The 26,945-nt window shown below is 35.9% G+C and overlaps 3 protein-coding genes across 3 annotated transcripts; all 3 read left to right on the top strand.

The window, feature by feature from the left end:
* The first annotated feature begins 1,552 nt into the window (after nt 1-1,552).
* On the top strand, nt 1,553-5,197 carry LOC145604550 (TOM1-like protein 2). Its single transcript, XM_081660440.1, has 3 exons — nt 1,553-2,242; nt 3,272-3,550; nt 4,490-5,197. Exons 1-3 carry the CDS (start codon nt 1,736-1,738, stop codon nt 4,910-4,912), a joined length of 1,209 nt encoding a protein of 402 aa, XP_081516566.1. The 5' UTR covers nt 1,553-1,735; the 3' UTR covers nt 4,913-5,197.
* Nucleotides 5,198-6,296: 1,099 nt separating this feature from the next.
* LOC145604538 (serine--tRNA ligase-like) lies at nt 6,297-10,421 on the top strand. Its single transcript, XM_081660428.1, has 9 exons — nt 6,297-6,530; nt 7,367-7,437; nt 7,524-7,685; nt 7,884-7,989; nt 8,490-8,683; nt 9,041-9,144; nt 9,225-9,408; nt 9,649-9,828; nt 9,989-10,421. Exons 1-9 carry the CDS (start codon nt 6,398-6,400, stop codon nt 10,196-10,198), a joined length of 1,344 nt encoding a protein of 447 aa, XP_081516554.1. The 5' UTR covers nt 6,297-6,397; the 3' UTR covers nt 10,199-10,421.
* A 2,608-nt stretch (nt 10,422-13,029) lies between these two features.
* LOC145604528 (structural maintenance of chromosomes protein 1-like) lies at nt 13,030-26,454 on the top strand. The gene is made up of 18 exons (XM_081660419.1): nt 13,030-13,657; nt 15,421-15,657; nt 16,477-16,710; nt 16,856-17,091; nt 18,433-18,699; nt 18,904-19,174; nt 20,566-20,690; nt 21,123-21,232; nt 21,324-21,431; nt 21,502-21,641; nt 21,882-21,971; nt 22,049-22,254; nt 23,730-23,899; nt 24,217-24,326; nt 24,419-24,795; nt 25,028-25,279; nt 25,641-25,868; nt 26,015-26,454. Exons 1-18 carry the CDS (start codon nt 13,220-13,222, stop codon nt 26,061-26,063), a joined length of 3,648 nt encoding a protein of 1,215 aa, XP_081516545.1. The 5' UTR covers nt 13,030-13,219; the 3' UTR covers nt 26,064-26,454.
* Nucleotides 26,455-26,945: the final 491 nt, after the last annotated feature.

The following is a 26,945-nucleotide window of genomic DNA, read 5'->3' as shown; positions in this document are numbered from 1 at the left end:
AGTAAAAAGATCGGCTAGTTTGAATAATCAACGATTTGGTATCATGAGTGCATTTAGGCGTATAGGGCCTATGTATTTGGCATGCACATAGAAGGACAATTTGTTTTTGGTGGTACATTTTTACTCTCTTAATGGTACGGTGGTACATTTTTGTGTACTATTATGTATATATAAGATGTATGAATATTATTTTTTGTGTACTATTATACATGTAGTTGTACTTTTTGCCATCATTTATTCCACCATGTTTACAAAAAAATGTCATCTTATTTGCATGCCTAACACACAGAGCCTATGCGCCAACAGTTTTCCACCATATAGGATATTAAGTACTTCACTGAGTTGACTAAAGGTTTGTTCTCTCCAGCTTAATTTCAATTCAATTCAGCTCAAATCAGTTCAATTCCTAATTTCATTCTGTCATAAACAAATCAGTTTAGCTCGGTTCAGTTAAGCTTCAATTAGTTCAGTTCAATTCAGTTCAACTTAGTTTAGTAAATCAAAACATGCCCTAATTAGATCAAACGATGGTTTGCTCAACAATTTGTGATGCAACTGGTTTTCTTATTGAATGCTAACACGCTATGTATGAAAGAGACTAAAAAGCTATTTTTTTCAGCTTAATTTTAGTTCAGTTTCTAATATCCTGCTTTCATAAACAATTCATTTAAGCTCAATTCATTTTAGTTCAATTCAACTCCAAATCGGTTTAGTTTAGTTCAGTTCAGTAAATCATGACAAACCCTGCATTAATTGCAATAACTTGATATTTTAATCAGAGAGCAACAGATTATGGTGCACCTCATGTTGTTCTCGCGACTCACCATACTCTCTCTTCTAATAGGAAATAGTCCTTGCAACCTACTTTCAATTAATTTAAAGTTTAGAGCACATGGACTCATATGTACAGGAAGTAACACTCCTACTTCTCATACGGAGTATGCTTGGAAAAAGAGATGGACAAGGAGAATTAGGGTCTGTTATCTTCAAATTATTTTCAGTTCAGTTCAGTTATTAATGTCTTTCTCTCATAAAATATTCAGTTCAATTCAGTCCAGTCAATCAGAACAAATCCTTAAGGGATTAACAAAATATGTGATGTATGGGCTAATTTGCATAAAAAAAAGTTAGAGTAACTTATAAATAACCGTTACAATTCCAAATTACTAACATGAAAAAAAATCCTTAACTCCCTTTCAAAAAAAAAAAAAAAAACCGGTTCTAAAAAAAATAATGATAATAATAAGATAATTAAAAGTGGGAATATTAATCCCTACAAAAAAAGTGGGAATATTAGAGTAAAATTAACATTAATTACATCGAATGACACGTGATTTTGTCATGCATTCTTAATTTAATACCATTTCAACAAATATAATTATTTCTTATCTAATGCCCCGGGGCGTTCGCTAGCAAGATCCTAACAATCATAATACTCTACAATTTCCTATTTCTTTCCTTGATATACATATATTCCGTGCATTAATACAGGTACATTTCAGTGTAAGAAAATACGGAGTATGATAGCTAAATTATACTAGCAAATAGGATCATAAATTCATAGGTCCAATTGATTATCACCTTCCACGTTTATCTCTCTAATTTGACACGAACAAAATCTAAACATTCCCTCATTTCATTAATCCTTAACCTCTTCCTTTCAAAATTCAAAAACACCATAAATCAAAATCCCCAATTTCAAACCCTAAAACCTGCACAACAAGCCCTAAAATCAATGGACAAATCAACGCTAGCCTCCATTGGAGAACGTCTGAAAGCTGGAGGAACTCAAATGGGAAGAACAATTTCCCTAAAAGTGAAGGAAATGAAGGACCTTCTTCAAGCTCCAACTCCAGAATCACGAATCGTCGATCAATCCACTTCTCCGACGCTCGAATCTCCTGATTGGGGACTCAATCTTCGAATTTGCTCGCAAATCAATGCCGAAGAATTGAGCGGCGCTGAAATTGTTAAGGCGATTAAGAAGAAGATTAACAATGGCGGAAATGGTGATGCTAAGGGGTTGAGGTTGGCGTTGGAGCTTCTAGAAGCTTGTGCGATGAACTGTGAGAAGGTTTTCTCGGAGATTGCGTCGGAGAAAGTGGTGGAAGATATGGTGGTTAAGTTGATTGAGAATCCTCAGGCTGATCGAGAATGTCAAGTTAGAGCTATGGAGTTGATTAGGGCCTGGGGTGAGACTGAGGAGTTGAGTTATTTGCCTGTTTTTCGCCAAACTTACGAGGTGATTTGAGCAATTTTTTGCCTTAATTTTGATTTTTTTGATTAATTTGTTTATCCTTGTTTGATTATATGGTGAGTATTTGAGGGAAATGCGTATTTGTAGGGCATGATTTGTTCATATAATCATATTTTGCCTGCATTGTTTTGATTTTTGGTGGATGTTTAACTTAGGTTATATTGTTAGATTAACTTCCTTAGTTTTGCGTAAAATTTATTTGATTCTTGTTGAAATTACATGCTGTGCACATGTTAGTCTTCGGACATTGGAGATAAGGAGGTATGCGGACCACCTAATTGGCTCGAGGAAGCTCCTCGAGCTATTCCTCCCATTATCAATTGGTTTTGGGATGAAACCTCTTCATGGTTTGAACTATCATCTTCTAATTTTTGGGTAGCCTAGCTGCCAAGGTTCATTTTCATGTTCTCTAACAATATGACAATTTGGTATTTTGATTATGTAGTACGGAGTAAGTATTGTTATAGGCGTGTTATGTCGTTTCAAGACTTAATTTATCTTAACACTTTGAATCATCCAATTTATATTAGAACATCTTGGAAGTCTAGTAATAAACTATAAACTTATGACAGGTGAAACTTTATTTTGACGTCTGAAATAGATTAAGGCTCTAATTGATGATATATATCGTCTGGATGGAGGGAATATTTTTGTTTCCAAAAAATATTAGGATTGTTAAGTTGAGTGGATCAGCAATGAAATTGAAATCACACAGTGCCGATTGATGTGATGGCATATCGGTAACTTACTTGAACTTCGTCACATTTGTCACTCTTCAATGTGTCATACAAGTATACAACTATCCTTGAATCTATACTGGAAAATCCACTTAGGTAGTTAAACATAATAATGCTGGCTGTGTCAAGTCACAAATAAAATCACTCTTTATCAAATCTCTAGAAAAGATGTTGTAGCATTGTTAGGATTTTTCGAAATTTATATTGGTCGTAATTGCCATTATGTTCTAATATCTCTGGTGCTTATCTTTGTTGCCTCATCAAATCATATTGACAGAACTTGAAAAGGAGGAGCATGTCTGCTCAGGTGGAAGACGGATCATTTCCGTCTGTGCAGTATTCTTTGGAGTCATACACCGACGAGCATGAAGTCCCACCACCTGAAAGCTATCCAATTCCTGGCTCAGAGTCAAACGGTGCAGCTGATGCTATGCTGCCTTACAACTATGGCAATCTCAGTTCAGAACAAAAGAAGGAGTTTCTAGAAATTACCAAGAATAGCCTTGAAGTGCTTTCCAGTTTGTTGAGCTCTGAAGCAGATCCCAAAGTCATTGAGGTAATGTTTTTTTATAGATCAGGACTCAGCTGCAGGTTTAAGTTTTGAAGTGTTATAACCGTTAACCTCTGTGGATTTATAACTGAGTTCAGATAAAAAAAAGTATCTTACCCTACATACTGATAGTTTTTCATTTTTTTTAACTGTTCCAAAGCATGTAATTATAGCTTGCTGCACCTCTACATATATGCATATTGTCACAGGATGCATCTTTAGCTCGGGATGATGCATCCTGTGAGCGAGCCCTTTTAAACAACTAAAGCGAGCCCTTGAGTTCCACATGGTAATCGATGATTAGGTATAGCTTTGTCTCCCATATATTCATATGATACCAAATTACCAATAATTAAATCCCAATAATAGTATTGCGAGCCCTTCACTCTAAAGGGTGTGGGAAGTAGAGAAAGGGGTCTATAAAAATATAACATAACAACAGAGGTATCAGCTGTCATTAGTCTGCGGTCTACCTATGCTGTTTTTTAGCTGTCTATTAATATTTCTGTGACCACAAGTGATAAATTGAATTATATAACCCCTTTTATATATCTTAACCATTTTTATATATCTTACCCCAAAAGACGTACATTTTGTGTTTGTTTGAAAGAGCAAGAGTGCAAGACTTTTAGACATTTTTGTTGATCTGGTCTATTATGTGCTCGCATTACTTCAATATTAATCTGATTCAGCAATGTCATATCTTTTCTACTCGTACTAATCGGTTTGTTTACCTCAGTTTGGTGCGAATAGGTTATGGATAATTTCCTGTACATAAAAGAGCTTTCTTATCTGTAGCCAGTTCCAAATTTATGTGTCCCTCACTTTGTTTTCTATCTTTGCAGCTCAGTAGTTTACATATAAGTGTGTCAATCTGGTAGACGGTTCTGAGTATTTGACTATTGATTGGTTCATTGAAAGTGGAGCTCATTTGTGATATTGCAGGATGACTTGACGATGAACATGTTAGACAAGTGCAAGGATTCACAGCCTGTTCTTCAGAGGATAGTTCAAAGCACCAATGATGATGAAAGCTTGCTGTTTGAGGCTCTGAATCTTAATGATGAACTCCAGAAAATCATTTCAAAATTTGAGGAAATGCAAGTTTCCAGGAATCCTGACATGCAAAATTCTGAAGAGCCAAAGGAATCTCATTCTGTTGAAGCCCAGCCCCCTCCACTGATAGAAGCCCAGCCCCCTCCACTGGTAGAAGCCCAGCCCCCTGCACTGGTAGAAGCCCAGCCCCCTGCACTGGTAGTAGCCACAGGCGTGAACAAACCAAAGGAATCCCCTGAAGTAGAGACTGCCAAACCTGCTGCTGCAGATCTTCTCAACGAGGGCGAAGAATCCAGCAACGATAAGAAGTAGGCTTGATGAAGGGGATGTATTTTTTTTTTCCCCTTCCCACTTTCTTTTTCATTCAGTGAGTGATGTATGTATGCTTATGGTCTGTCTTCTTCCAGATGACCATGGTTGCAGTTATTTTAAGGTTTCAGTTATGCATTAATCTTCCCGCAGAGCCGATAGAAAATTTTCTCTATCCTTCAGTATCTAATGCTGTAGGCCTCTGTATATAATGATCTTGGCGGCCTTGCTATGTTTCTCGGACTGTTTATTCGAGTAATAATAGCAGTACCAGATTCAGTGATTTCTTATTTGCTGTACTCTAATTTACGTCTGTTTTAAGGAATTCACTAGGTGAGCTTTGTGATTGCACAAAACAATGCTTATAATTTGAACTGTTTGACTTATAATCTTATCCATCAAAAAAATAAAAATAAAAAAATGGCATCTTTTCTTTGATTGCGAATATCTAGGTATGTACATAATATCAAAAGTTGGCTGGGGATTTGAGTTGTGATTGATAATTTCTACTCGTACCTTTTACTAACATGATAGATTGCACTTGATTATGGATTATATATCTTGAGTAGGAAAGGTTCCATGTGGTAAAGAGTGGTTTTGAAAGTTGTAATCAACTGTTTTTATTCTCGTTAAAACAAATTCAATAGAAGAAGAGTTACTTAAGGGGTAGATTAAAGAAATCTTTAAATGAGTCCTATGAGATTTGATCTCGCATATAAGGTGGAGAGCAATTTACTACTCACAAGTCACAACCGAAGCATGAACGTCTTTTGGGGGCCTATGCTATTATAGAAAAAGAAAGTCTTATATACTTATATTTGAAATGCTTATACTACGTATGGGAAATCTTTTCCCTTTGAGCTAGCTTTTTGGAGATGACTCTTATATTGACTTGTATCAATGGTATTAAAGTTGATCACCGCTCCTTTGTGCCTTCATGTGATCGATAGAGGTGACGTTGATCGTACGTGGCTAGGAACCTTCTCTCTCTTCTACCTTCTCCCTTATTATAGGTTGCGACGAGAATGATATATTATGATCAATCGCAAAATATGGTCATATGGGGGCTCATATGGGATTTATCAAGTACAATAAAATCTCGTCCCTTCAAACCCTAGCTTTTGGGGTGACTCTTCGTCAAAATGAAAAAAAATGATTAACAGATATAAACCCACATTTATAGTTATAACTTAAGAAACATCTCAACGTACTTCGTATTGTTTATACTTTGTATAATTCATCAAATTTCTACGTCTCGAGCATTTATTTTGAAATGAAGGTACCAAATTGTCCAAACGTTATTCAAAAGTCAAAACCTCGACATTTCTTCTCACGGTAAACGATAGGGTTTTCTTTTGACCCAAGTAGCCCAGTACTACTCGTTCCATAAACTAAACTTATTTATTTACTCAGCTGCTTTTCTTCTCACTTCCTCTCTTTAGCCGCCTCCATTATCGTTTTCTCGAGGTTCAATCTGAGAAATTAAGGATGTTGGACATCAATCTGTTTCGAGTAGATAAAGGAGGAAACCCTGAAATCATTCGCGAATCTCAACGTCGTCGTTTCGCAGATGTAGCCATTGTCGACGAGATTATCGCCCTCGATCAAGAATGGCGCCGACGTACTTTCTCTCTCTCCTCTTTTTCATATTTTGTTTATTGAAATGAATCCTTCAATTTTAATTTTCTGGGTTTTTGCTTTTGATGTTTTTGGGTTGCTTTAGTAATGGATCTCTGTTATTTTTGTGATGATGAAGTTGCGTGGTTAGTAAGCTTGAATTTCTAGGAAAGTTTTGATTTTTATGTGTGTTAAATTGGGGGAGAATGTTAGAATGGTGGTTTGAAGTTGATTTTACATGTAGAAATTGAAAATTTTGGCTATGATTGGGAAAATGTAGTACAATTTATAAATTGATTAACCTAATTGTATGATTGAATTTGCCTATTCTGTTCCTATTTTTGATGAACCCTAGATTCAAAAGATCACCAACGATAATTCTACATTGTTTAGGTGTTTGGGACTTTTGGTCGAAACCCACTTCATTTAGTTGCTTAAATCCTTGAATAAAGAGAATTTGATTCCTTTTTGTAGCATCAATGATATAATCAGTGATAATGATGACTCTTAGTTAAAGATATACTGTATAAAGTTCTTACTTAAGTCCATTAAATCTAAATTTGAAGTAAACTTTTGACTTGAGGGTTTAGTGTTGCTACAGATTAGAAATAATATTGTGTTTCGTTTGCAGTATTTTAGTGTTGTGTCTGTAAGTATTCAGGTTTTGAAGTATGTTTTGATCGAAAAGCTCAACTGGACAAAGGAGATAGATTTGGTCACAATGTTGTTTAATTGGTCATTAGTTATTACAGTATGGCGTAGAAGTTTACTAATTACCTCAGTGGTTCAAATAGTTTTTCATTACCTCAGTGGTCAACTTGATAAATGATTGTTTGTTAGGTCAATTTGAGCTCGAGAGCTTGCGCAAGGACTTCAATAGGATCAACAAAGAGGTGGCACGCCTGAAAATTGTGAGTTGCTGATTGTATACATGATTTGCATGTATTTAAGAATGTTATTTTGTCTTCCAAAATCTTACCAAGGCAATTCTGTGCAGAAAGGTGAGGATGCATCTGAAATGATCAAAAGCACAGACGAGAATAAGAAATCAACTGCAGAGAAAGATGCTGAAGTTCAGGAAGTTAAGGCTGCATTGTATGCTAAATTGGAATTGATTGGGAATCTGATTCACGATTCAGTCCCAGTTAGCAACGATGAGGTATGAATGTTTATAGAAATCAAAGTATCTTCTACATTTCTTGGTGATTGGATATAGTGCTTAAGAATTATAAGAAATTACTTCGTTTACATGTTTTGGTGGTTAGATATAGTGCTTAAGAAACATAAGAAATCAGGAAAAAAAAAATGCTATTTAATCAGACTTGGTGCCCACAAACTTGCTTGTATGATGATGTAGGCGAACAATGCTGTGATCCGAACATGGGGTGAAAGGCGAATGGAACCAAAGTTGAAAAATCATGTTGACCTTGTTGAGCTTCTTGGGATAGTGGATACGAAGAAAGGTGCTGTATTTCTTGTTTATGAAAGCTTTGTATTTTTTACTCAATCGTTATTTTTAATTCTTCTTTGTTTAATTCCTCACCTCGTTTTTGTGGATACACATTTGTTTAATCCCTCACCTCGTATTATCTCATTTCTGCAAATTGAATGTTCTTCACTACTGATAAAAATAGGAACAGATTCATTGATTGTTTTACGGCTCTCTTTCCGTGGCTGCTTGATGGATGATTTTGACTATGAATTCAGTTTCTATTGCTTGGAATTTGAATTTGTTTTGTTTTAGCTGATCATTTTGTCACTCTATTTTAATGTAATTTAAGTCCAACTCTCGCATGAGGGTGAAGGTAGTATGCATTCAGTGAGATAGTGTCCTGCAACTCATATTTATGCAACCATATTGTCCAGTCCTTCACAACACTGTCATAGAATGTCGCTTAAATAGTATGCATAGATGTTTCATTTCCTATCTAATGGCTAATTGTGCCAAATATGACATGTACAGGCTCCAACGTTGCTGGTGCTAGAGGTTTTTACTTGAAAGGTGATGGCGTCCTTCTGAATCAAGCTCTGATAAATTTTGGTCTCAGTTTCCTCTCATCAAAGGGATATACACCGTTAATGACTCCATTCTTCATGCGGAAAGATATCATGGCAAAATGTGCTCAGTTAGCCCAATTTGACGAAGAACTTTACAAGGTAAAATTTTCACTGTGCAGATAACTGTTTGTGTATGAATCTTATTAGGTATGAATGTATGTGCTGTCCTCACTGTTGATTTTTCTGTCATTAAACTCATTATACTATGTACTGGTTTGAACCATCTAGACATTCCCCATCATATTCCTGTGATGTCTATGTGTTACTGATCAGATTTAGTCTTTAGAGAATATTGTTTATCTTACATTAAAATAAACTGATTACTACTGCTCACTGGCTGTTGCTGGTTGCTGAAGCTTTGGTTTCTGATGAGAATGGATGCATTGTTGCTTACTTCTCTGGCTGTTCAGTAAGTAAATTGTTGAAGCTTAAGTTGTTGATTCATGTTTCCAATAGGTAACTGGTGAGGGAGATGACAAATATTTGATTGCCACTGCTGAGCAGCCACTTTGTGCTTTCCACTTGGATGATTGGATTCATCCCTCACAACTCCCAATAAGGTGCAATCTTTGTTCTTTTGTGCAATTGGGATTATTTGTTTCAATGATTGTGTCCTTATATTTGTGTTACCCTTTGTTAGATATGCTGGATACTCATCGTGCTTCCGGAAAGAAGCAGGTTCACATGGGCGAGATACTCTTGGAATTTTCCGAGTTCATCAGTTTGAGAAAATTGAACAATTTTGCATCACTAGCCCGAATGGAAATGATTCATGGGATATGCACGAGGAAATGTTGAAAAATTCTGAAGAATTTTATCAGCAGGTATATTGTGTACTATGTGTGTTGTATCCACTTTAAATTTATCACGATAACCGTTTAGGGTATCTGACTAACCACATTTCGTAGCATCCTTGAGTTTGTTACTCAATAAACTCTCTGGCATGTTTTTTTCTTTTAGTATGATTGATTTGCAATTGCTGCATGCTGCCCCTTTCTTTATTCTGGTCCGGGGTGTTCTAAGTCTAGTTCAGCCTTTAAAGCTGGTTTCTATTGCCATTGCAGCTGGGACTTCCTTATCAGATTGTGGCTATTGTTTCTGGTGCCCTGAATGATGCAGCAGCAAAGAAGCTTGATTTGGAAGCTTGGTTTCCTTCATCTAATCAATATAGAGAGTTGGTGTCATGTTCAAACTGTACAGACTTCCAGTCAAGGAGATTGGAGATTCGATATGGCCAGAAAAAGGTACTTTGTGAATCATCTTCTATATTTTGGTGGATCTCCTATACCTAATTAACCTAATTTGGCATTTATTTGCGACTCCTATTGTTTCTATTAGAGCTGTCCATTAAGATGATTTAGTAGTGTATAAATTTGAAGTTTTATATCTTTTGCTTGGTCACAGAGCAATGAACAAACAAAGCAATATGTCCATCTGTTGAATTCAACTCTGACAGCAACTGAAAGAACCTTGTGCTGTATTCTGGAGAACTACCAGAAGGAAGACGGAGTCGAAATACCCGAAGTTTTAAGACCATTCATGTATGGAAAGACCTTCTTGCCTTTCCAGAGCAAACCCGCCCCAGAAGCAAAGGGAAAGAAGTCTAAAGCTTAAGCCTTAATGTATGTCTTACCAATAGAGAAATTGTTAACTTTTAAACTAGCAGGTTTTTAAAAGTAGGTTGAGTTGCTCTGCAACTTGCACAAAGATTCAACTGAGGTATACGACGTCTTGTTTTTGCTTTTGCTAGTAATTTTTGTTGGATTTGTCGCCTTGATTTTATCTTAACTGAGAAATTGTTACATTGTAGTGGAATACACCATCATTTTAATCGGTCTATCTTTTCTACTACGTATATTATTTTCTTGATGGATTTTGAGAGGAAATACAAGTCCATCAGCCTGATTGGCTTGTTTGGCACATCAGGGGGCATTTTTTGTAAATATTGCAATTGGGTTGGAGTGTTTGTGTAACTTTACGTCGAGCGTGAACTTACCCAAAGAAGCGACGCCACTTGCTGACTAACGGAGGAAATAGTCAAACACATAACGTCAATTGCTGCCGTTAATGTGTTTCACTTTCCCAATTGCAGTATGACCTATATTCATCTTCTCCGACGATATCAAAAATTAAAATTGAAAGATAAGTGAGCTAAGCTGCCGATTCTGAAGGAAGTAAAAGCATATCGGTCCTTCTGAAGAGGTTGCAAACAGAATTTCGCTTTTAAGCATATCGGTCGTGGGATCTCAAAACTTAAATTTCGACTGACGAAATATGCCACCCAGGTGGAATCACTGTAAGTACAACTCTACATCTTCATTGCAATGTTGTGGTGAACATTTGAGATTAAAGATAAAATTGCGAATTTGCTTTGGTTTTTTTTTCTAATCTGGTTCTACTTGGAGGAAATGAACTAAGAGAAGAGAGAGAGTGATGTCGAAAAAAAATGAGGTGCTACTGTCCCGTTTGCTCTGATAGTAACGACGTTTGTTGAAAATTAAATGGGCCAACTTAATGCCTATATTCCGTCAGTTAAGGATGAACATTACAATTCAATATAAAACTAATATTTGGTACAGCGTGGGCCCCACAAAGAAGGCTGATTGACAAAATTTTGCCAATCAGCCTGATTGACTGGGTTTGGCTCGGATTTTGATCCTTGAGCAAAATTTTGAGACATTTGAATGATTATTGGTAATTTTATACGGAGTTAGTATTTTGCATGGAATTATTTTACAAGATTGGCATAATGTGACGCTTGCGATTGAATAATCATTATGTGACAAAGATGATTAATATAGTTTTACACTTCTGTCTTACTAGGGATGTCAATGGGGCGGGGCGGGGCGGATGTTGGCCTTCCCATCCCCATTCCCACCTAATATTTTCATCCCCATCCCCGCGGCAGGTCCAATTCTCATCTCCATCCCCGCGCCCACCGGGTACAACTCCAAAACCATCCCCGCCCCACCCCCCCACTTGGATATCCATCCCCACATAATCCCCACTAAAGACCCGCCTAATCCCCACCCAAGTTCCACCTAATATCCGTATCTGAAATACACAATCTTACATAATTAATACGAATTATAAAATAAAACATTCTATACCCATTTTTGTGTTATAATATAAGTGTCGTACAAAGTATTATAATTAATATTGTATTTCATGTAATTAATTTATAAATAGAATAAAAGTATGTAATTTTGCTTTAAAAGATATATAGATGTGGGTATGAGGTGGGGATGAGGCGGGTACGAAGTGGGGCGGGTGGGGCGGGGCGGGGATGGGCGGGTACAACTTAAAATCTACCCCCGCCCCATCATCCATGGCGGGTATGGTTTTTATCCCCATCCCCGCCCCACCACCCGTCAAACCGAGACACATCCCCACCCCAATGGGGCGGGTCTCCTACTTGACCCGCCCCACTGACATCCCTATGTCTTACCAATTTTATCGAGTAAAACAGTACTGTATTATTTACTTATTTAGCTAGTACTGTAATATTTGTTTGTTGCTAATAACTGATATTTGGTACATCATTTGATTTAGAAATAAGATGGTATTTTTAGTTTTGAACTTTTGATATGATAATTTTACAAAATAATAGTACATTTGATTTTTTTTTAGTTACAACCTTAGAATATTTTATTTCTCTCAACTAATACCCCAAAGTTGCAAATAAAAAAATTGGAGGTAGTATGTTGTATTCCGTACTTTCAAAGCTTAAAACCATGTTGATAGCATTTGTTGTACTTATTCTGAACCAAGACATACAAAACATTGTTGATAGAAATTATTTAATTATGACAATATGTTACGAGTAGGGCTGTACACCGTTCCAAAACCGGACCGGACCTGACCCGAACCTGAATGGACCGGGACCTGAATTCTTGATTTATAAGGACCAGAGACCGGACCTGAATCAACAGGTCCGGTTCCGGTCCAGACCTGAAAAATCAGGTCCGGTCCGGGTTTGGACCTGAATAGACCTGGTTAGTTTTTTTTTTTTGATTTTTTTTAAATAATATGAAAGTGCTGACCTGTTTAGACCTGTTTAGACCTATTATGGACCTGTTTGGACCTATTTGAACCTTTTTATGAACCTATTTAAACTTATTAAATAAAAAAAAGTAGTTTTACCCGTTTCAGGTCCGGACCTGAAATTTCCGGGTTTTACCCGGACCGGACCTGAAACCCGGAATCTGGATTTCAAGGACCGGGACCGGACCTGAATCTACAGGTCCGGATCAGGTCCGGTCCCAACAGGTCCGGTTCAGGTCGGTTTTTAGATCCGGGCCAGTTTTTGTACACCCCTATTTACGAGTACAAAATTATCAATTTATATAGGGATTAGTATTTTCTAAAATCATTACGTGTTTTTTGATAAAAACTTAAAAAATGGCGCCTGATAAATATTGAAACAGCCTCCATTTTTTCATAGCGTGACGCCGTTACCAGTGAAAATACTTCCCTTCTTCTCTCACTCTCTCTCTCTTTCTCTCTCCTTCGCCCGCCATTTCCCCAAATTCTCCCCATTCCCCCCCAAAACCCCTAATTTCAAAATCAAACCGCCATTTCCCCCAATTTCTCTCTCCTCTCTAATCTCTCTGCTACTCCAAAACCCTAGAAATCATGCCGGCCTTAACATCGCCGGGAAAAATCCACCGATTAGAGCTCGAAAACTTCAAATCTTACAAAGGTCATCAAGTAATCGGACCATTCTACGATTTCACCGCCATAATTGGCCCTAATGGCGCCGGAAAATCCAATCTCATGGATGCAATTAGCTTCGTTCTCGGCGTTCGTTCTGGTCATCTTCGCGGCGCTCAGCTTAAGGATCTTATCTACGCCTACGACGACCGCGAGCGTGAGCAGCGCGGTCGTCGTGCTTATGTGAAGTTGGTTTACGCGCTGTCGTCTGGCGGCGAGATTGATTTTACTCGTACGATTACGAGTTCCGGTGGTAGTGAGTATCGGATTGATGGTAGGGTTGTTACTTGGGATCAGTATAATGAGAGATTGAGGGAACTTGGAATTCTTGTCAAAGCTCGGAATTTCCTTGTTTTTCAGGTAATTTTTAATTTGATTGTAATTTTTTGGTTTTATGAAGTAGAATTGAAGTTGATTTTATGTGTTTTCTGGATTGTTAAGAATGAATTCTGTTGTTAATGACATGATGTTACAGTGAATTGACTTATTGTTCAGATTGAGAGAAATTGGCTAAAGATACTTATATTTTGGACTGGACTAAGTATTTCTAATATTGTTTTGTAAATTTTATTGTGGAAAAAATTGACTTTGATTTTGTTTGTTTCTCACTCCTCTTGAGATTGTCCTTTTATGTCGCGGTATTATTAATTCAGGATTAGATTAGATTAAGGGTTATATATTGAGGAGATCGAATAATGAACATTGCAATTGAATTGTAGTTTTGAACAATTGTTTCGTTAATACCTTTTATGTCACAGTATTATGATTCAGGATTAGATTATTAAAGGATTACACCTGGAGGATGTCAAATAATGAATATTGCAATTGAATTGGAGTTTTGAACAACTGTTTCATTAATAGAAAGTGGTGTGTAAAAGAACTGAAGTGTGTAATGCTTCTTCGGTAAGGAAAATAGAATCTATGTGAGGTGTGGTAATTCACTTGAAACAGGTTCTTAAATTCTTAGTAGGTACTCAAATAGGTTTGGTTTGTCTATTGTTCAACTTAAATAGTAGACTTGTCTGGTAGTAACTAAAAACTCATGGGAACTCACGAATATACCAGCATTTGGTGCTTCAATTAACTGTTTAGGAAGTAAAAGGCTTTTTTATGAGTGATACTTCTTGCGAAAGGAGTGACTTAAGTGTGGGGGTTGAGCCTTGGGGAGGGAAAAGTGGAAGGTGGGAATATTCAATTCCATAATTGCATGAATACAAGATCTTGGCTCCAAAGAAGTTTTGGAGGTAATTATATCCAGGAGTTTCCTATATCCTATTTACCCCAAGTCCAATGCATTTGGACAAGATCTGTAGTCACGTGGCAACTTGTTGAGAGAGGGGGAGGGGGTAAATGTCACAGTTTTCTTGATTCTTGAGTTTAAAGGATGATTGCATGTCCTTCAAACTTTTGTAATCCTGTTGCATAAATTGAGTCGTTGACAACATCACATTACTCTTTGAGCATCTAAAGCTAATAATATGCAAATATGGTAAATCTGTTCATCTGTTGTACTTAACATAGAAGCTTAATATATAATTATTGGATAGGTTTTACTTATTCTGTTAGTTCATATGATCATGGGACAGCTGCCTGACCTATAATTCTATTGTGCTTGTAGTAGGACAAGAATGTATATTGAAATATGCGCTAGAGATCTCAATATCTCCATATTGCAGCTGTAGAAACTTATATTTGTTAAAATCAGCTGTTCTTCGAAATTTATTGTCTTTTTTCCTACCTTTTTTTTTCCTAGTGTTTTGAACTGATCGGCAGATTTTTTTCACTTTTGTTTTTCATCAGTTGACAGACAGCCCCACCAAAAGCTTTATGTTGATTGTTTGTAATTTTCCCTTTTTTGGTAGAGAGTAATCTAATCACTTAAGGAAAGTAATTTTTGATGAATGCACTTGTGTTTTTTGGCCTATCAAGACTGTTTTTATTTTTCAAAAAGGATACGGTGAGGTCAAAGTCTATCTTAAGCCTTAAATAGCATACAGAAGATAATCCTTAAGTTTGCTTTCAGATGAATGAAGGTGGGAAAATTGTACTGTATATGTATTTTTTTATTATTTTTTTTCCTATCTTTGCATACAAGTTTAATTCCTGAAAGGTTGGCAATGCAGGGAGATGTGGAGTCTATCGCATCCAAGAATCCCAAGGAACTGACAGCACTTCTCGAGCAGATTTCTGGTTCTGAGGAGCACAAAAAGGACTATGAGGAGTTAGAAGAACAGAAAGCCACGGCAGAAGAAAAAGCTGTTCTTGTTTATCAACGTAAGAAAACAATAGTTGGGGAGAGAAAACAGAAAAAGGAGCAAAAGGAAGAAGCAGAAAGACATCTTCGGTTACAAGAAAAATTGGTACCTTCACTCTCTGGAAATAATAGTCATTTTATCATTATATTAAGTTGGGAAATTTGAAACTATTGTCACTATTCTATAAATAGCATTCTTCTGTCCCTAGATAATAGACCAATATTTCTATTTACATTTGTGTGGCTGTTCATTTTTAATATTTTGTATCTTAAATTTCAAACTTTGTTAATGATTGTCTAACTCTGCTTCTTAAAACGATTAAAGTGATTAGGGGATGGTGGTAGTAGTAATTTTGATTAGATTTCAAGCTTCCACAATTCAGTTTATATGAATGGTTAAGTTAAGAAAAGGATAGGGATGTCTTTAACTATAATATAGGATGATATTTTGAAATCATTTCATAAGTCTGTGGAAGTGGGTGATTGTGACTATAGTTTCCACGTGTTGTGAGTAATATATACATATCAGGTTTTAGGGATTATGTGGTGCTTGTTTTGAATTTATGTTGGATATTTTAGATCTTAAATTACTCCTTTTGTCTTTTATGTACCATGTTAATTGTTTGGAGCTCTTAGAACTTGAAGCTTTGAAAGGGTGTATTGTATGTTTCTAAATTTCTGATATGTGGGACTTGGTACACTGTCACTCACATTCATGGCTCAAATCCTTGAACTTCTCACTCACTATGCTGGAGAGATTATAAAGTCATTCACGATATTGCGATGTAATTACTGACTTCATTGTTTACTGGAGAACAGTAATTGGAAGATTGTTGGGTCATCTTTTGGTTGGCTACATGGATGTTTCTTTTTCCATCAAGCTCATAGAAATTTCTCACTTTGGTTCTTCCCTCTCTTTTTGCAGAAAGGCTTGAAGAAGGACCACTTTCTCTGGCAGATTTACAACATAGAAAAAGATATAAACAAGATAAGTGAAGAAATTGAAGTTGAGAAAGAAAGCCAGCAAGAGCTTGTTGAAGAACAAAACAATTTTGAGCAGGAAAAGCGTGAAAAGGAGAAAGAGCTGGCTAAATACCAGAAAGAGATAAATAAACTTGAAAGAAAGATTGTAGAGAAGAACAATAAACTTGATAGGAATGTATGTTTCTCATTTTAAAAACTCTCTTCTGTTGAATTATACTTTGATTACAGAAGCTAACTTTTCTTTTCTTTTCTTTTCTTTCTTTCTTTTTTTTTTTTTTTTTTTTTTTTTTTTTTTTTTTTTTCTGTTTGGAATTTTGCAGCATGAGCTCTTGAAGTTGGAGCAGGAAATGAAACGTATAAAATCAAAAATAAAGAGTACTCAAAAGGAGCTGGACAAAAAGAGAGAAGAGAAGAACAAACATGCTGGAAAAGTAGAAAAGCTCCAGGCAGACTTGTCAGTTGTAACTCAAAGATTAAAAAACATGGAGGAAAGTGCACCTGATGTTGGCGGTAAAATCCAATTAACAGAAGTTGAGTTGCAAGAATATTACCGGATGTAAGTTTTTTACTTTACTAATTATGTGTATTATGTTTTCCTTTGGTTAATTATGTACCGCGGATGATTCCTGCTTGACTTTGTTTAAACATTTTTGTCTCTTGACATAACATATGTTTGCTCTGGGATTATGGGAAAAAAAAAAAAAAACTGTGCAGAAGGTTATTGATTTTATTTTATTATTATTGAGATAAAGAAATTGTTCGGGTCAGAGAAACTAAGTAAACATTGCAGCTGTCTTGGGCCGTCGGTGAGGTCAAGGTTGCAGAAAGCCTACTGCTGAGTTGGTTTTTTTTAAAATTTTTTTTTTTTTTAATTTTTTTTTTATACTAATGTTTCAGCACCTTTAGATTACTGAACTTATTTGAGTAGTGTAATAGATGATTAATGTTAGGGTATGGGCTATGATCTGGTGAATTGTGTCGGGATAGAATAAGAGTTGCAATGGTAGAATTATAGATTCCAAAGTTTTGGTCAATATGATGAGAGATTTTCCAGTGAGCTCTGTTCTTAGTCATCATGGTTCTGTCTTTGAACTTCCATACAATGGGGTTGGGACTTATATGCTATAATGGAGCTCCCTTTTCTCTTATCTTTGTTTGTGCGTGGATGGGGCGGGATGTGATGATGTTGGTTTGATATTATGAGATGGAATGTGAGATAATGATTTAGTTGTAATCTGCGTCTCACATAGCTGGATATCTGTCTATCATTTGGCTATCTTTATGGATCTGTCCTTGATTTGCCATTGCTTCCCTGGGGAATGTATATGTTGTTTGTGAGTTTGTGACGTTATTACGTTAACTAGGCAAGGGGATAGTTGTTTCAGATTCTAAAGAATGGTGCTAGCTTGGAAAATACATTTCTCTGCTTCCCAATATTTTTCACTAAAGTTTCTATAATCTGATATGATGAGCAAGTAGTTGGCAGCTTTTCACTTATAAATCTTACTAACTGTTTTATGTCTGAGTTTTTTTAAACTGTGAATCTGTTTTATTAAATTTGATTTTAATAATACTAAAAAAGGGTGAGGAGTCTTCAGCAGTCCTCATTATATACTCTCAACAGTCTCACGCATATTTATGATGTAGAAAATCTGGCTGTTTACTTTTATAAATATTTTGAATTCATTTGAATCTCAACCTTTGGAAGTTGCCTATTTAAGCCTGTTTACACCCCTTAATAATTTAATATCCAGCCTGAGTTAGTGTTTCTCTAATTAAGGTATGCATCCAGTAGTATCGTTGCTACAAAGGATGATGGGAAGTTTGTTTATATTCAGAGACCATAAATTTTGTGACCTTTTTGACTCAGTTTTGTAATGATTTAATGATGTTGCAGTAAGGAGGAAGCTGGGAGGAAAACTGTAAAGTTGAAAGATGAAAAAGAGGTTCTAGATAGGCAACAAAGGACAGATATTGAGGCTCAAAAGAACTTGGATGAGAATCTTCAGCAGCTTAAAAGCCGGTATGAGGAGCTGAAATCACAAGAGGAGGAAATGAAAGAGCGCCTAAATAGAGATCAACTGGCATCAAGAGATCATGAGAAAGAGATGAAACGCTTGAAAAAGGAACGTGAGGAGATGCGCAACAAAAGTCAAAAATCAAAGTATCTTTTCCTATTGCTTTTAATTTCTTAAAAATTCTTATGCTTTTGGAGATCATAATTTTCAATTACATATTTTGCTTTAGTATCTTCCAGAGTTGATCCTTTGGGTTATTTGTGCTTTTAGCTGTTGGAGTTCGATTGTTAATCTGTCTACATTTTGTTGCATAAGCTTGACGATTTCATGTTTATCTTTTTTTGATGCAGAGCTGAGTATGACCGTCTGAAAACACTATTAAGTGAAGTAGAAAATCAGCTGCGTGAATTGAAGGCTGACAGACATGAAAATGAGAGGGATATAAGATTGTCACAAACTGTAGATACCCTCAAGCGCCTTTTTTCTGGTGTACATGGTCGAATGACGGAGCTTTGTCGTCCTACACAAAAGAAATATAACTTGGCTGTCACTGTTGCTATGGGGAAATTCATGGATGCTGTGGTAGTTCAGGATGAACATACTGGAAAGGAGTGCATAAAGGTAAAGGTTTTGTGAGGCCTTTTCTGAATAATATGCGTGATTATGTGGATATTAAATATTGTTTTATAGCTCTTGGGCCCTTGTCTCTTCTACATTTCTTATGATAATAATGCTCACCCTTGATGAAGTATGTTTGTAGTTGCAATTTCAATTATTCATCTGAATCTGCTTATTTGGCTCAAAGAGTGGATCTCAGTTTAATGCATGTTTGCAAATTTGTATTATACACCTATTCTACCATGACACAAGCACTAATGTTGGATATGGGTACATTTGTCTGTGTGTTAGACACACTCAGTAGCCAAGGTTCTGAGTGTTGGAACACAGTTTATAACATATTATTGACTGAAATTATTTTTATTACTTTTCACGTTTCAAAAGCATACACACATCAAGTTGACATTTTAGTAGTTTTTTCCGCAACTCTATAAATAAAAATAGGGTAATGTTATATGTAGCCCTAAGGGCTATATATAAACATTAAATATACTCTTGGAAATTGTATAAAATTAGGAATTCATGACAAAAACACGCGTAAATCAGTGTTATTAGTGTTTATATTTTGATGATTTCTTAATTTTTTATGATTTTCAAGTGTAAATTTAATGTTTATATGTAGCCCTAAGGACTATGTATAACATATTCCATAAAAATATATGTTAATATAATACTTATTTAGGCTATTTTGTGAGCAAATAACCATATGTCACATAGCCTTTTTCTTCTTTGCCCCTCAAGTTCTATATATGTATTTTTTTTCTCATTACTAAATCTTTTTTTTTTCTTTGTTTGATTATTATTTTTCTCTTCCCCTTTTATTGTTTGGGGAAATTGAGGTGTCTATGGATCATACTCATTTTGATGCATCAAGAGTCTGAGATGGGTACTTGAAATTAAAAATTGTAGTCATATCGACATAAACCATCATCAGCTGGGTGTAAAATACTAAAATGTGTTAAAGGGAGGTCATTACCAAACTTAAGCTGTTGCATTTATCTGTGTCATTTTAAGAAGAGGCTATCTTTGATCAGTTAGATGCATTAGATGTATTCAAGACCATTTACCCCTCAATATTTTGCTTCATTCACCACACCAATTCACATTTCTGGCTACCATCAAAATAGCACCAAATTCCTTACTGACATAATGAGATGTTTATGAGTTTTTAGAATCAAATTAATTTTCATTTGTACTGTAACGTCTGTAAGGGAGTTGTCCTGTGTACTTGATTATCTGGTGCGTCTGGATGTCTGGTTGTAATTTTGCCTTTTCATCCGTCTATCTTATGATTCAATTACGTAGTATCTTTTTTAATAGTGAGATTTGATGTCGTTGGTGGAGGGTTTGGTAGTTTTGTTGGTATTTATGCAAAATTCTGTTGATTGTTTCAGTACTTGAAAGAGCAAAGGCTCCCTCCTCAGACTTTCATACCTCTTCAATCGGTCCGTGTGAAGCCAATCATTGAAAGGTTGCGGACATTAGGTGGTACTGCAAAGTTGGTCTATGATGTGATACAATATCCTTCACAAATTTAGCTTTACACATAATTCTTTGGTGTTGCAATTCATTGTACATGTTATTGTTTTCAACTGATTAGTGATTTCATAGAGCTCTTGAAACTAGGTTTTTTGTTTGACGAGAAATGAGAGTCAGTTCGAAACAGTTTTGATGCCCTTGGGTTTTAGTCACGGGTCTTTTATGGGATAGTCAGATTGCTCTTAACATATTTCTTTTGAACTGTTTGGACTAGATCTTGCTAAGGCCTAGTGCTGGTTGTGTTCATATGTTTAAAGTTTTTAAACCATAATAAGCATAGCTACCTAGGTAATTTTTGTTCATTGGGGGCATTTTAAATATGCCCCCTTAGTGCTTGTCGGACCGTTCAACTCATGATTTCTTCTTATTCTTGGGAATGATTAACGAGTATATATTTCCTTAATTATGACAAGTTTGACCCAGCTTTGGAGAAGGCAGTTCTGTTTGCTGTTGGGAATACATTAGTTTGTGACAATCTTGATGAAGCCAAGCGTCTAAGTTGGACAGGAGAAAGGCATAAAGGTGTACTCTTTGTTGGTCTTCCATCATTTCTTGCAGTTCTATATGCAAGCAATATTAGGGAATTTGGGTCTGATTATACTTTTTTTCTCAGTTGTAACTATTGATGGAATTCTCCTCACCAAAGCTGGTACTATGACTGGCGGTACTACTGGCGGAATGGAGGCTAGGTCAAACAAATGGGATGACAAGAAAATTGAAGGTTTGTGTTCTGTGCTTCATTTTGATGTAATTTCTCTTTTACTAGATCTAAGTTTTACAGCTTTCTTCAGGGCTTAAGAAAAAGAAAGAACAATATGAATCTGAGCTGGAGGCTACTGAGTCACCCAGGGAGATGCATCTGAAAGAGACAGAGGTGTCTGTAAAGATTAGTGGCTTGGAAAAGAAGATGAAGTATGCAGAAATAGAAGAGGTAATTGCATATTGAAATCAAGTATAGGCAATAGCAATTCCTTTGTTGTTTAGATGGTTAGGATACTTAGCTCTCACACTTAGTTAGGACTTAGGAGTTACTGTCCCACGGCCCTGCCCTCCCAAAAGTTAAGACATTATCTAAACTCCTTTTGAGCATAAGGTTTCATTTTGGCTATCATTTACGTATAGTTTGGACACCCCCTTTGATGCAGTATAATTATTATATATTTATTTGCAGAAAAGTATTCGGGACAAGCTAAAGAAATTGGCAAATGAAAAGAGGAACATCGAAGAAGAAATCCACAGGATTGAGCCTGATCATGCAAATGTATGCAAATTTCTAAACATTGTTTGGACTTTGCGTAAACTGTGCTTGGGCTAATCTCATGACGTGCTCTGTTGCAGCTAAATGCTACTATCAAGAAGAGAAAGGGAGAAATACAGAAGCTGGAGACGAGGATAAATGATATTGTTGATCACATCTACAAAGATTTTAAGGAAGCTGTTGGTGTTGACATCCGGGCATACGAGGAGACACAACTCACAGCTGATGCAGAAACCTTTGAGGAAAAGGTTACCTTGCGTAACCAAATTTCAAAGCTGAAGTATCAGTAAGTTTCTTGCTTTGTTCATTTTCATTTGTTTATTATGTCGTGCACTCGTACTTCCAATGTCTGTCCATTTGATACTACCAATGTCTGTCCATTTGATACATAGCCTTGACAGTGATTATAAAAGTCTTTAGGCAAAGGTGTTTCGGATTTCAGCAATTCTGCTCATCTCTGTTAGATTGCATTTGTAAAGTTTCAGGTTGGCTTGTTTAATGTTATTTTGTTATAGTTAGTCCTTTTATTTGAAATATCTTGTCATATGATTGCATAATTTTCTGACTTAGGTTATTATTTTATTTTATCTGTTGGGGGGTGGGTGGGTGGATGGGGGGTGTGTAGTTAGGAGGCACTAAATATCCTGGAACTATAATTGTAGATTCAGGTGTTGTTTGGTTGACAAAGGAATTAATTTCCTATGGGCATTTGTATTTCATGGGAATTAAAATCCCACATAAAATTTCCTAGGAATTAACTATACTTGTTTGGTTGTTATATGGATATTTATAAATCATGGGAATTTTGAGTTAGCAAGGGGGGCCTTGGTAATTAAATTCCCATGTTTTGTGGGAATTGGAAATTCCCATGATTTTACACTTCCCACATTCTCTGCTTTTATGGTCTACCAAACAAGTCTCTTATTTCCAAATTCATGGGAATTTTCAATTCTTCCATTTTTTTGTGTGCAACCAAACAACACCTCAGTGTTTTCTAACAGTAATTTGAACTCAGATAGGCGAAGCATTTGAGCTCTGGGAAGTTGATACAGAGACGAAAATCAAGTCAAGTATATGTCATATCTAGTCTTTTGTATAGCAGCAAATGACAACTTGCAAATCTGTTCATTTTTTTTTTCTTAACCATCTAATAGTTTTGAGGTCTTTTTTGGCCTTAGCTACTTCTACTTTATTTAATCATTGGCAAACATCTTTTTACATCTTACCCCTCAATATTTACACCTTTCTCTCACTCTTTCACTCTATCTACATTTTTCCACCAGTCACCTTTTTTGAACTTTTCTAGAAACAAGAGTCTGCAATAAGCGTGTAGAACAAAAAAGGCGGGGGTGAATATCTTAGTTCACTAGGTTATGCATAATCTGGTAGAGAGTGTTCTATAGACTGAAATATTGAGATATCTTTCAGTCTTTGAAGCTAAAGCTTTTGTTGCCTACATATGTGATAAAGCAAATGTGCAAGTTGTTGCTTCATCTATGAATCTTCTGGAAAATTCTATGTGGTGTATTTTGATATTTCTTTTCACATATCTTGCAAAGCACTGAAATTGGTATTTGAACTCAACATTGTTACTTTCTGAACGACTTTCCTTGAAAGTAAATGACTGAATTTGATATTTTGTGCCTTTAATGCTATGATTTGTATCCACCAGTTTAGTTTTTGGTGAATTTTGAACTTTTCCTTGTCTATTATAGTTCAACATTGGACTAACAATTTCTGTAAATCTCCTTGAATTTTCAGGATGGAGTATGAACAGAACCAGGATTTTGAATCGCAAATTATGCAGATTCAGTCATCTCTTAGTGCTTTGAAAGATGAACTCAAAAGACTTCAGGACAAAGATGTTGAATCTAAGTTAGAAATGGAGAGTATTACCACTGAGATCAATCAAATGAAGGATGAATTACAAGGTGTTCTTTTTCTTCCTCTTTGGTTCCAAATCCAATATATAAATTGAATTTAGAGATCTAGTCTTTAAAGTCTGGATTAATTTTGTAAGTGGAAGCTTCAAATGCTCTCTTCCGCCCCAAAATAGGGGGAATTATTGGCTATTGTAGATTCTTGCTGTGCTGGCTAACAAACTGCGTGTCTGTGCTCTCCATCTGAAATTTATAATGTCTTATCTCTGTGACTGTTTGAATCTTTGTTGTATATATTTTTTTTAATTTATTTATTTTTTAAAAAAAAATAAAATTGTGCTGTCTTATAAATATTTTTCTGTTGCTAGGGTGGAAGTCCAAGTTAGAAGAATGTGAACGCGGAAAGCAGGAAATAGTGAAGAAGATCTCCCGTGGTATGACAAATTTAGATAAACTGAACCGTCAAATTAATGTTAAGGTTAGTTGTCTTCAAGCTTCTTTCTTCTATTGTTCGTTGGTTTTTCTGACAAGATTTTCTGACACCCTGTAAATCCCTTCAATTTTTCCTAGAGAACACAAATCGATAATCTCTCATCAAGGAAGCAGGAGATATTGGAGAAGTGTGAATTAGAGCAAATAAGCCTGCCCACAGTCTCAGACCCAATGGATACCGATTCCAGCCAAGGTCCAGTGTTTGATTTTAGTGAGTTGGACAGATCATTGCAAAAGGATATGAGGCCATCTGAACGGGATAAGCAGGAGGCTGATTTCAAACACAAGATGGATGCACTCACTTCAGATATTGAAAGATCAGCTCCTAATCTCAAGGCTCTTGACCAGTATGAGGCTTTAAAACAAAAGGAAGATCTTGTAAGTAAGGAGTTTGATGCTGCTAGAAAAGAAGAGAGAGAAATAACTAGCAGATTTAATGCTGTCAGGGAGCTAAGGTACCTAAAAGTATTATTAACTTATTTGAAATCAAGATTAATGAGATGTGGTTTCAGCCCTGTAATGTGATTGAGCAAGTCATCTCTTCATTTTATTAGGGGCCTTTGGGCAGTTGCTGACAGTCTCAATTTATTTGCAAATCTTTTCCTGTGTTTGCAGATTTGTATGTCTTACCATATTTTGATTTTGCTTCTGAAGAATGACTAGATTGCCATTAATTTTCTTGTGCAGATGCAAGAAGTTCATGGATGCATTTAACCATATCTCAAGTAATATTGACAAGATATACAAACAACTAACTAGGAGCCAGACACATCCACTTGGCGGGACAGCATATCTGAATTTGGAAAATGAGGATGATCCATTTTTATATGGTATTAAGTACACTGCTATGCCGCCAACAAAACGGTTCCGTGATATGGAACAACTCTCTGGTGGTGAAAAGACTGTTGCTGCTCTGGCGTTGCTCTTCTCTATACACAGGTGTGATACATTTTGTCATTGGACTGTTTGTACTGCCATGTTTTATCTATATGATTTCATACTTAGTTTATGTCTTGGGAGATTAAATCAAGGGCTGAGAATTGGGAAGATAGTCGAGACATTGATTTTAATCTCCTGAGGTGTGCAGTACTGCAGTGTGCTCCATTGACAAGTGAATATTGATTTTTGAGGACTGGTGTAGGAGTGAACTTTTTTATGCTATCATAGTCTTTTTCTACCCATGAATTGTAGCAGTGTATTTTCAAGCCATCAAAATGTTTAACAATGCCTTCTATAAATGTTTTCTTATAATTTATTAATCAGCCTGTCATGTACTGACCTATTATATATATATGTGCAGCTTTAAGCCATCACCGTTCTTCATTTTAGATGAAGTTGATGCTGCTTTAGATAATCTAAATGTTGCCAAGGTTGCTGGATTCATCCGATCAAAATCCTGTGGAGGTGCTCGACTTGACCAGGATGCTGATGGGGGCTGTGGTTTCCAAAGTATTGTGATATCACTCAAGGACAGCTTTTATGACAAAGCTGAGGCTTTAGTTGGGGTTTACAGGGATTCTGAGCGAAGGTGAGTTCCTTCTTGCTCCAATTTTAAATAAATTATTATGCTTTGATATGGTTTGTAATTGTTGGAGCTCCCTCGTTACAGTACATATTGGTTTCTGAGTTTCCTAGAGACTATTTAATTTTGGCTAATTTCTCTGTTGTTTGCAGCTGCTCTAGCACTTTGACATTTGACCTGACAAAATATCGAGAATCTTGAGAATACAATAAGCCCTGTACATAGCTTCATGATTTACGCTCAATATTTGTCTGCTGAAGGTTGGTGTACATAACATTAGCACGCTTCACCTCTCCTGTCCGTCTTCATTCTAGGTCTTGTAAGTGGCTGGTTTAACCGCTTAGAAAATCATGTACGTAGTGCAAATACTTGCATTGCAGCTTCTTATTCTTTTCTTTCTCACTATGTTGTCCTTTATAACCCTTTTTTTTTTTTTTTTTTTTTTTTTTTTTTTTTTTTTTTTTTTTTTTTTTTTTTTAATTGACGCTTCCACATTTACAGCATTATCAGTTAATAGAGTTACTGACAATTTATGTTCTCTCTGTATTAACTCCTGAGGCCTTCGGGTATGTTCTCATTTGGTCATGAATTAAGATCCTACTGTATCTTTTTTTTTTTTTTTTAATACATAACCTTAACCTTGCTTAAATGACGCTCTCAAATGTTTTTAATCTCATACTCCGTAGTTCAAAGAAATAGGTTTAACAGGACTATGCGTAGGCAAATGGGTTCGGTATTCGGATAGGCGATCTGCTTCGTGTGATAATCAAACTCAGGTGGAATCTTCCTATCCAGAACCTAATTTTAGATGATAGATTCATCTCAGCCTTTTAGGAGTATAAATTACTTGCAAGATTTTGTGTTTTAACTTTCAAATTACTTCCATGTCATTATTAATAGGATTAAATTTTTAAAAAAGGATTGTCTAGAAATAGTATTGCCTTATCTTATATCAAAATCTTTCTATCCGTTAGCAGTTGGGAGTAAACTTTGGCAAACATAAAAATGGGAGTAAATTTTGGAAAAATAAAAAGCATGTTTAAGTATAGATGTCTAGGTTATAGTACTTGCTTTAGAAATTAG

Source organism: Chenopodium album, chromosome 2 (genome assembly GCF_948465745.1).
Source record: "Chenopodium album chromosome 2, dcCheAlbu1.1, whole genome shotgun sequence".
Taxonomy (NCBI): Eukaryota; Viridiplantae; Streptophyta; class Magnoliopsida; order Caryophyllales; family Amaranthaceae; genus Chenopodium; species Chenopodium album.
Note: the sequence above shows the minus strand (reverse complement) of the source record. Positions and strands in the feature narration are given on the sequence as shown.